Source organism: Olea europaea, chromosome 17 (assembly GCF_002742605.1).
Source record: "Olea europaea var. sylvestris chromosome 17, O_europaea_v1, whole genome shotgun sequence".
NCBI classification, from domain to species: Eukaryota; Viridiplantae; Streptophyta; class Magnoliopsida; order Lamiales; family Oleaceae; genus Olea; species Olea europaea.
The window spans coordinates 3,979,078-3,990,448 of NC_036253.1; the positions used below are offsets into that span (position 1 = coordinate 3,979,078).

The window sequence follows — 11,371 nt, forward strand, 5'->3', positions numbered from 1 at the left end:
GGGAATTTTTGTTTAAATTTTGGGGACAAGGGCTGAGTTGCAATTTATGTTATTTTGAGTCCTCATTTGCAATTTCATATTAGGGTTAGGGTTACAATTTTAAAGTTTCAACCCCTAAAGTTTAAAGTTCATCTAAATTGGGCCTTTAAAGTTCTAGGTTTAATACTTTTATCCCTAAAGTTTAACAATTGATTAATTTTGGTCGTTAAAGTTCTAAATTTTGTAATTAAAGCCCTCAAAGTTTCTAATTTGTTCAAATTGGCCCCTAAAGTTTCAAATAAATAAAATATGCAAAATTGGTGGTTTCCTTATTCAAATTTTGGTACAAATGATTATTTTGAAAGGTATAATATTCAGAAATGAATTAATTGAAGTAACATGTTGCCAAAGCAACCTCTTTTATGAAACTTAATTAACTTAGAATATTAAAAGGTGTTTGTGTGTATGTTATTCATACAAATATTGATCGACCCAAAGGAATGTCAATATTTAACCAAATTGCACATGCACCTATGGTGATAAACATGTGGCGATTATTTGATTTAATGTGTGATCAATAAATCGGTTCAAAGAAAGATTTATTGGTTGATATATTTTTATTGTAAGTGTTTTGACCACTGCATCAAGAGTACTACTTACAAGTCAATATTTCTTTCCAAAGACTAAATATTGATGTTGTGCTAGGTATTTTGTGATGGGCCCTACCATTATTTGAAATTGTTATTTCCATATTAAGGGTATTCATGTGAGCTGTTCCAATTAATTGTTCTCTAATTTAATTTCAAGTTTTGCTACTAATATCTCTATTAGTATCAATTCAATTCTAATGCTTAATGGCACTAACAGGGCGTGGCAATAGAACACGATGATTGTTCTTGGAGTCATGGACCTAGATATTACTTTACAGGTCATAAACCTGCTGCACTTACTGAGAAAAGTACCTCTGATGATAAGAGGGGGATGGAAAAATAGGAATGATCGAATCACATAAGTTTAATAGTCATGAAGCGTGCTTTCCAGAAGCGTTCCTAGGCACTATGTCCAATAAAGTGATTACGGCTAAGGGTTTCCTTGAAGACTTTGAGAAGAGATTTGCCAAGAATGAAAAGGTCAAAACTAGTACACTTTTGACAAACCTTGTCTCAACGAGATACAAAGGGAAAGAAAACATACAGGAGTATATAATGGAAATGTACCATGTTGCTTTAAACCAATGGCACTCAAGTTGGATTTATCTAAAGACTTGTTAGTGCACTTGGTTCTAATATCCATTCTGGCACATTTTAGTCAATTCAAGGTGAGCTACAAGTGTCAAAATGACTCATGGCTCATTAATGAGCTCATCTCACACTGTGTCCAAGAAAATGAAAGATTGAAGTATGACGAGACAGAAAGTACTAATTTAGTCACCACCTCCAAGCGAAACAGCATAAGGAACCAATTGATGGTGGTTGTTTCTTCTATGGAGCTGCAGGTTATAAAAAGAAGAACTGTACCAACTACCATACATGGCGTGTCAAGAAATGTATTCTTCTTCATTTGGTTTGTTTTAAGGTTAATTTAACTTCGGTACCTAGACATACATGGTGAATAGATTCTAGTGCAACAACTCACATCAGTGTGTCTATATAGGGTTGCCTGAGTTGCCGAAAACTAAGTGATGGTGAAAGATACGTCTATGTTGGCGACAGCAAAATAGTGGAAGTAGATGCAATAGGGAAATTTAGATTATTGTTAAAGACTATATTTTATTTGGATCTTAATGGAACATTTATTGTGTTGTCTTTTAGATGGAATTTGATTTTTATTTCTGCTTTGGACAAATTTGGTTATTCTTGTTCATTTGGGACTAGAAAATTTAGTTTGTTTCATGATTCAAAATTGGTTGGTTCCGATTCTTTATTAGGTTACGACAATCTTTATTTAATTGATACAATTACTTCTTTTAATGAATTCGTGCATGTAAGTACTCGAAGTGTAAAGCGAGAATTCTACCTCGTTGTGGTATAAGAGATTATGTCACATCTCCAAGAGGAGAGTTAAGAGACTTGTGTTTGACGGGATTTTCGATCATCTTAACTTCACAGATTATGACTTGTGTGCCAATTGTATAAAGAGAAAACAAACCAATAAAAGGATACGGACATTTGTGGACCATTCCTTACGGGTTCTTAGAATGGTCAACAATATTTTATAACATTCATAGATGACTTTTCAAAATATGGCTATATATATCTCATTCATGAAAAATCACAGCCATTGGATGTGTTCAAAAACTATAAAGTTGAAATTAAGAACCAACTCAACTAAAGGATTAAAAATGTCACATCTAATCATAGGGTTGAATACTATGGTAGATATGACGGTTCGGGTTAACAACGTCCAAGATCATTTCCTAAATTCCTAAAGAAGTGTGGTATTGTTCCACAGTATACTATGCCCGGTTCGCCCAATATGAATGGTGTTGCTGAAAGACGAAATAGAACACTTAAGGATATGGTGAGAAGTATGATTGGACAATCTACCTTGCCAGAATCTCTCTGGGATGAAGCATTAAAAATCGCAGTGTATATACTCAACAAAGTTCCAACTAATGCCACTGATAAAACCCTTATAAGCTTTGGATGAGCGAGAGGCTTAGTTTGAAGCACGTACACATTTGGGGATGTCCAGCTGAGGCAAGGCCTCATAAACCAAATGAAAAGAAACTGGATGCAAGGACCATTAGTTGCTATTTTATTGGATATTCTGAAAGGTTCGAGAGGTTACAAGTTTTATGATCCCACAACTAAGACAATTTTCGAGATAGAAAATATCCGATTTTTTGAGGATGTTGAGTTTACAGGCTTTGTCTTTGAGGAGGAATACATTGAAATTCCTCCAACTTTCATTGACAATGATCAATTTCTATTCCTGACATTGTTCAAGAAGCAACTCAGGATTAAGACAATGTTATTGTATATTCCTCTCAAGGTTAACAAATTGTTCCAAAAGAAAAACTCTACGGCCTCAAGAACGAATTCCATTATAAAGATCCACTAGAGAGAGAAAAAGTGTGGTTCCGAATTATTACATCGTATGTATTTCTTCAAGAACATGAAGTTGACATTCGAGTGGTGGAAGATGATCCGATCAACTTCCGTCAAGTCATGGAAGGTTCTAACTCTCAAAAGTGGCTCGGTGCCATAAATGAAGAGATAAAATTCATGAAGAACAATGACATGTGGGACCTCATTCCATTGCCTAAAGGTTCGAAACCCATTAGTTGTAAATGGATATTTAAGACCAAGAGGAATTCGAAGGGTGAGTAGAGAGGTATAAGGCTCTTCTTGTTGCAAAAGGGTTTTACACAAAAAGAAGACATCGATAACAAAGAGATTTTCTCTTCGATTTCTTCGAAAGACCCATTCAGAATTATAATGGCATTGGTAGCACATTTGGATCTTGAGTTACATCATATGGATGTTAAGACAATGTTTCTCAATGGTGACATTGATGAAATAATTTATATAGTACAACCAGAAAACTTTGTATCGGATGATGCAAAGCAAATGGTTTGTGAACTAAATAAATTCATCTATGGACTTAAACAAGCGTATCTTCAATTTTATTACAAGTTTCATTAAGTAATCTCTCATTTGGTTTTGAGATAAATTTGATCGATGATTATATATACCACAAGTTTAGTGGGAGTAAGTATATTTTTCTAGTGTTATATGTTGATGACATATTGTTTGACAGCAACGATATAAGCTTATTGCCCGAAACTAAGAGATTTCTAGCAAAGAATTTTAAGATGAAAAATATTGGGGATGCCTCTTTTGTATTAGGAATTCAGATACACCGAGATCGGTCTCAAGGTATTCTTGGATTATCATAAAAGATTTATATCAAAAAGGTACTTAAAAGATAAGGCATGCAAAATTGTAAACCAGCTGATACCCCTGTGGCTAAAGGAGACAAGTTCAGTTTAAATCAGTGCCCAAAAAATGACTTAAAAATTAAAGAAATGCAAAAGATTTCTTATTCCTCAATTATAGAAAATCTAATGTATGCTCAGGTTTGTACGCGTTCAAATATAGCATACGTTGTTGGGATGCTCGGGAGATATTTAAATAACCAGAGAATGGATCATTGAAAAATAACCAAACGGGTCATGCAGTATTTATAGAGAAAAAAGACTACATACTTACATACAAGATATCAGATTAATTGGAGATCATCGGTTATTCTGATTTCGATTTCGTAAGAGCTAAGATAGTAGGAAATCTACTTCGGGCTATATCTACCTGCTTGCTGGATATATTATTTCATGGAAGAGTGCTAAACAAACACTTATAGCTACTTCCACCACGACAGTGAAGTTTCTAACGCGTTATGAGGCATCAAACCATAGAGTGTGGCTGCAAAATTTTGTCACTGGGCTGTGCATTGCGGACAATATAGAAAAATTGCTCAAGCTATTTTGTGACAATAAATCAGTAGTGTTGTATCTCAATAACAATAGGAGTTCGACAAAGTCGAAACATATAGAGATCAAGATCCTGGCTGTTAAAGAAAGAATTCAAAGTGGACAGGTGTTAATAGAGCATATTAAAATAAACTCCATGATTGCGGATCTGTTACTAAGGGATTAATACTCAAGGTTTTTTATGAGCACACTACTCATATAGGTGTAATATCTCTTGAGGATGTCTAGTTTGAGTGGGAGTTTTTTTTTTCATATTGGACACATGTACTATTATTTTGGATATGATTTATTGTTAAAATTATTTTAAATTATAAATTTTTTGGGTTTATTATCTTTGAACTTATTTGAAAATGATCTCACTAAGGTGTTAAGGTGAACCAGTTGGAAATAGGCATATTAAGATCACATCACATGTAATTTTCATGTTACACATCCATGCTTGATCCATGTCATTCAGTTATATCGATATACATGATCATTGATGAGTTTAGTTACGATGAAAGTAGCAAAAGCCGCTTTGAACCTATGTTGATATAATTGATGGACCGAATTATTTGGGGATGCATTCGGTAATGATAGCAAAATTTTGAGTACTCATAAGTTTATGTTTAATGCACAATTATAAGGTGACACAAGAGAGATTTTAAAGATTTTTAATCGATCGTGTAGACTTCTATGTGAATTATTGTGTATTAAATTAAAGATTATCAAATTTAGTTAAGCTCATTTAAAGTGATCTAATAAAATTTCGGTATTTTGGGCTTTGATGCATCTAATTAAAGCATGGGCTTTTATGTGTAGAGCTCATGCCATTGTTTCTAATTCTATGATAGGTTGAATTAGGTTAACAAGCAATCGGTATATAAACAAGATTATGGTCCCCAAATCACATGTATTGCTCATTCTGTTCTGGCTTCCATCACCAGAGAGAAAAAGTGCTACGTGTTGATTTTGAAGGCATAATCACAAAATTCAATTGTTGCAACTAACCATGTTTGATTCAGGTGCACTTCCGCTTTGGTTCATGTGTTCTTGATGATCCAACGTGACAGATCTAGCTATTTTGATGGTAACAATATTTTCCTACAGCACCTACATAAAATTTATAGGTGACGTCTCCGTCCATCACCAATGATCATTCCGTCGATGTGCACTTTGCCAACAGAATTTACGTAAGTGGATTCTGTCAACCTTCTTCAACAAAATTTTGTATCTGTGAGTCAGTTGGTGAATGTTAACACTGTATATGTTGCTCATTCATTGCTGGTTCCCTATATGATAGAGGCAGATGTGCATAGATAATTTTTCATGGATGAAAATATGATTTTTAGTAATCATGAGTGTTTGTACGACTTTGGTGTGAAAATTTTGTATAAAGAATTCACGAGGTTTGTAAATCTTAGTGATGAGAGAAGTTTATATTTTCAAAAATCTTGTCAAAAACTGTATGAAAAATTATTCACTTATGCAAGTAATGCTTTTTTATTATCTTGCTAGCAATTATGATTTAAGTTAAATCAACTTTCTGTTACATTATCTTAGGAGTACAAAGTTTCAAAGTGACTCTTCACAATAATGACATATTTTTCAAAAATGATTTTTTCAGTTTGGCATGATGAAAATAAAAAAATTAAAATGCGCTTCTGATGAACACTTTTGAGTATGTAGACCACGAGTTTTTACTCTTATTTTAGAATTAGATTACTTGACATATCAATTACAGTATCGCAATTTCACACTAACTCATTTGACGTCTAATTCTATACTTATTTCACTTAATTATTTATTAACATTTGATAGAAAAAACTGTTGAATAAATTAGTTTTTCCATATTGTTCGTGCAAAACCCACTAACGCACATCATCACCCACAAGGAATAAGCTTTAAATTGAATTTTATTAATTTGTATGTAGATCTGAATGTTGTTAATCACAAGATATTATTTGTTATTATTTTAACTTATTCTACTGATTATCTAAATGTTTTGTATTATATGAATGAATAGATGAATGTGTTGGATTTATGAATCCACCCATCTTATCTTATTTCTTATTCTCAACTTTTGTAGTTAATGATATTTACGTGTTTTCGATAATTCAATTATATCTAACTATCTCTCCCGAATTAAGTTAAATCTATTCTAAACAAGACCAAATCATACTGGTATTCCGATTCATATGCAAAGTAAAGCATTCACTTACAAAAATATCTAGATGATTGTACATATCATACATGTTATTCACAATATCTATTATTCGCATGTTGATCTTACAAAGTCCTAACTTATTATGAACATTTCGAAACTATAACAAGTAACTAATTACCTAATAAATGGTCAATCGATTAAGTAATGTAACAAAACAGGCAAGATTAATCAAGAAAATTAAGAATATACTAATGACTAGTTTTTGAATTAAAAATAAGAAAATATAGGTTTCATCTTCATCCAATACAATAAAAAAGTTTAACCTAGCATGGTTTTTATAATGTCGATGTCACCCGAAATATATATGAATACAAGAAGTATTGATCTTCAATCTCAAGCTTTGTAATTAGCCTTCGATCAATTCCTTCCTAGGTTGGATCATTGCTCTAAAATACGGTAAATTGACCTCTTATTCTTGATAAATTTTGTGGTATGATATGGTAAGAGTGGCTAGAGAGAGATCTCTTAATATTTAGTCACTTTTATGTATTTATTGTAGATGATCCAAGAGTTTGAATCAAGTTGGGTTTCAAAAGAGTTTGTATTAAACAAGGAAAGTTGTCCCCTTCTATCAAATATATTAACATGCGCACACAATGGAAGGCCAATTGATCTCATATGATCTTCAATCATCATTTTCTAGTTCGAATCAACTAATGAATATTTGAAATTTATTCTCTGAATTTTGTAAATCATCATTTTGGTCAATTTTTGTTCCTTTTTTTCCAATTTAAGGTCCAATTACTGAGTTTTGCCTGATAAACAATATATACACGGGATTAGGTCGTAATTAATCATAAAAACTTCTAAATGTCTATATTTAAAAACCTAAATAAACGTATAAAATACACTTATTATATATAAATATATCTTTTTAGCTTGTGTATTATGACAAATACTTCAAATTAAGAGTACGTACAGATGGTTGAAACCACTAAGTTCCTTGCTTTGTTCTTCTGCTTTCTCATTATTGCAGCCTTCGATATGTTGCCTGGAATATATTTTGGTTACGATCCTTAGATGGACAAAATGTTTCTACTTGTTTTATAAGTAAACTTTTTACATGTTTTTCATCTTCTTATCATGTTACGAAAATTACGTTCTATGCTTGAAGTGTTTTTAATGATCGTAACAAGTACAATAAAATATGGATATTCTTATGGATCATGACAAAATCCCTACTTACAAAATCTAAAACATTTTAGAGTCCATTTGATTGGGTTTTAATTCTTGTAGAAGAGCTAACTCAAGTTTTTTCAAGCGTCTGTTTGACAGACTTTTGCTTTTGCTTCATTCTGATAAGCTTTCGCTTGAAGATTCTTAATTTTTATTTAGAAATTAATTTTTAAAAGGGTTTTCTATTTTAAATGTGTTTTTATTAAAAGTCACATTGGATTAACTTCCTTCAGAAGCTTTTTTAATTAAAAGGGGCACTTTCATAAATTAGCCAAATTGATCCAAAAGCAGCTTTTGGATCTCAAAAGCTTTTTTTTGTTTCTCAAAAAACATGCCAAATAGGCTCTAAGTCAATTTATTCTAGTTCTCTTTTAAGCAGACAAAACACTTTCAAATAATTATTCAAACAAGATCAAAAAGAGAAACTTTTGACTTTTCAAAAGTTTGTGGGTCCTTAACTACCAAATTTATTCTACTGTAAAAGTACCAAATTGTTAAATCTATGTTATCTTGGAATATAACATCTTCCAAAGCGTTGCGTGGGATGTGTGTTTCTTAAAAATGCAATCAAATCTGTAAGCGCGCGGGAGCTTTTATTGGTTTTTGTCTTAAGTCCGCATGAGGGCTATGCTTGCTACTGCTACCTCTGTGATTGCTCATTAATCCTTCCACTTCTCTACATCCTCGGACGGTGTTCATGTTATAATGTGTATGCAATTAATAAAAGAATAATGTTGTTTATCTTCATTTATAGATGATCGCCCGTCTATATGTGCTATGAAATGAGAAGATTAATTAAATTTATGAATATAAATTCCACTTTATTGGTCTTATAATGTAATGTAACATTATAGCAATAAAGTTCTGCAAGTGCACAATATTGTATGCGTGATGAATCAAGTATCGCTCCACAAGAACTGAAAATTTAGTTAGAATTCAATTAAATCTAACTCTATGCCAAACCCAAAGACTTCGAAGGTTGATTGGTTTATTATCTTCTCTAGATCAACAATTTTATGAATGGTGATCAAGTGCTTAATATATAGCATGATAATCCAGTAATAGAAATCCTAAACAGAAATGAGTGGCGCCAAAATCATAGGTATATAGACATTTATTTCATGTAGGGGCATACAAGGCACATAATCACAATGATCTTTTCTACCAAAGACAGTGTAGGGAGAGAGTTTTCGATCATACGTACAAGTAGAAAGAAGTAAATTGTAAAGAATTTTAAACACAGAGTTTCTTGCAAAATGACTAGAGTAGAAGCAAAAAATATCGCCATTTTTTTTTTTTTTAAACCAATCCCAAAATCTCAACCATTTATCTTTCACAAGCAGCAAAGAATCCATACTGAACAGAAGATTAAAGGTTTCCACTTCTACTTATATAGTTATATGTAATTTACACTGAAATTCCTACTACCTACCTACATAATTTTCCCGTCCCATTGGAACCGTGTGGCTGCTTCGGATTATCCCACTGCAGCACCAAATCAGCATATCCTTCGGCTGAACTAACCGAAAACTGTGTCAATGAAGTCGCTGCAACTGACATTCCAGCACATAGCACTCTAATAGCTACTTCAGACATTTTTTCTGCTGTCATTACTTCATCTTCAAATTGTCCGACTTCAACCATCTCCATGCCCCCAACGGGTTCGCCTCGAAACCTTTTTGATTCACCCAAATTCTTGCGAGAATCTTCCCTTAGCTACTGTGCATACAGCGAACCAACGCCTGCTGCAAAAAAATCGAGCCCTTCAAGAACTGGGGCCTCAAGGACGGTATCCAGAAATCTAGACCATTGGATGCAAATAGTGAATATTGGTGGAGCACCCGAGGATCGACGAGGAGAGAATGGTAATTTTGATGTGTCTGCATCTGAACGGACACAACGCAAGAGCCAGCCTGTCAATGCATGCACGTAGGATCGTTGAGAAACAATCCATGACTCGAAACAGGCTCTCCAATTCCTGAGCTCCATCTCGAGGTTAGCTGCTGAATGGGCTAGTCGGTGTGGGGAAGAAGGTGACATTACAGTGTATTTCTTTGTTCCTGACAGTTTTGAAGGCATTCCAGCTAGTAAGATTTTAGCTTCATCTAGAGTACGCTTTTGCAATTGATGGCCTTCTGCCATTGCATGCCACATCCTAGACAACCTGCAATTAAGAATTAGAGAAAACTAATTCCTTGGTTTTACAGCATAAAATTTTCCTACCTTGTTTTGTAGGTGAGGATCAATAGCACTCAACAGTAAGCATGACTTCATGTGTTTCCCGCAAACCCACCCAACATTAATCCCTTAAACTTGAATAAAAACTTAGGTAACTTAGGTTAGAGAGACTTTTTTTAACCTTTTATAATTCGAAACAGAGGAAAAGAGGATGTCCAGGGGGGGAAAAAAAAAGCATAGTTTAGCAGGACAATGAACATGACACAGAATTATGAAGGATTGACTAAATTTGGTAAAACTTTTGCCAAAAACACCGATAATATTTTAGATTCTTGAACTTACCCTTGAACTAATTCTAAAAGCTGCGGCTGCAGTTCTTCATCCCTTAAAGTTTCAATCCTCTTTGAGACAGCTTCAACAGAGTGAATTTGATAAATTTAATGATGCTCATTTCTAGAAGAATCTAGAATTACTTGCCTACAATATCCTAGAATTCCTTGGTAAGCAAGTATAATAAAAAAAATTAGAATTGTCTAGATTCCACTAGAGTAACTTGGACACCAAAAAATCTTGTATAGGTTGTAGACACTTGTAGAATTCTCTAGAAGATGTGATAAGAGTCTATAAATAGGGCATGATCCCTCATTTGTTCGCAAGAAAAAAAGAAGCTAGACAAAGCTCAAGCTATTGTAAGCCATCATCATTCTAATAAAATTCCTTTCTCCTACTCACTTTGTCCACCAAATTACTTTCTACCAAAATCTTCCAAACTATTAACTTTCAATAAAAAGCCAACTACTTTTTTCTTCCAAAATTATTCCATACAAAACATCCTCAATCATCCTATCTCATCACTCAACAACACAAAAACTATCAGAATTGAAACATTCATCTGAGGTTACAAATCTCTGATGGTTGTTCTTGTTTTATCTACAGAAGAAGGGTCTTCTCCTTTCACATCTTGATTTCTCAGTTGTTTACACTTCTTTTCATATGCCATCGTTCACCAGCCTGTCTTGTGACGAAGATTATTAATAAGTGAATCAAAATACAGAGGATCAATATTCAACCACCAAAGGACTTAACAAACGAACTCCAAGTAATAGTACCCGTCCCATACCCACTTTGGGGCAATGTCCCTTGCTCCATACCCGCCCTATGTACCCAGTTAGGCGGGTACCCACGAGTATCGAGTCAAATGAATTTTTTTGTCATTCCTAACGGCATTTATCACCCAAAATACAACGGATTCAATCATGTGGTAATAGCACTTCAAATCACAATAACACAGCGAACTTCCGATAGAATTTCCTCTCTACAAGAAATGATATGAAATGAGG

The 11,371-nt window shown here is 33.5% G+C and overlaps 1 protein-coding gene across 1 annotated transcript; it reads right to left on the minus strand.

The window, feature by feature from the left end:
• Positions 1-9,166: 9,166 nt before the first annotated feature.
• LOC111366077 lies at positions 9,167-10,454 on the minus strand. The gene is made up of 2 exons (XM_022986726.1): positions 10,374-10,454; positions 9,167-10,017 (listed from the first exon to the last, which is right to left on the minus strand). Exon 2 carries the CDS (start codon positions 10,005-10,007, stop codon positions 9,570-9,572), a length of 438 nt encoding a protein of 145 aa, XP_022842494.1. The 5' UTR covers positions 10,008-10,017; positions 10,374-10,454; the 3' UTR covers positions 9,167-9,569.
• Positions 10,455-11,371: the final 917 nt, after the last annotated feature.

What these genes read in the sequence shown, in the direction of transcription:
- LOC111366077 (XM_022986726.1), bottom strand. Translation starts at nt 10,007, where the DNA reads ATGTGGCATGCAATGGCAGAAGGCCATCAATTGCAAAAGCGTACTCTA.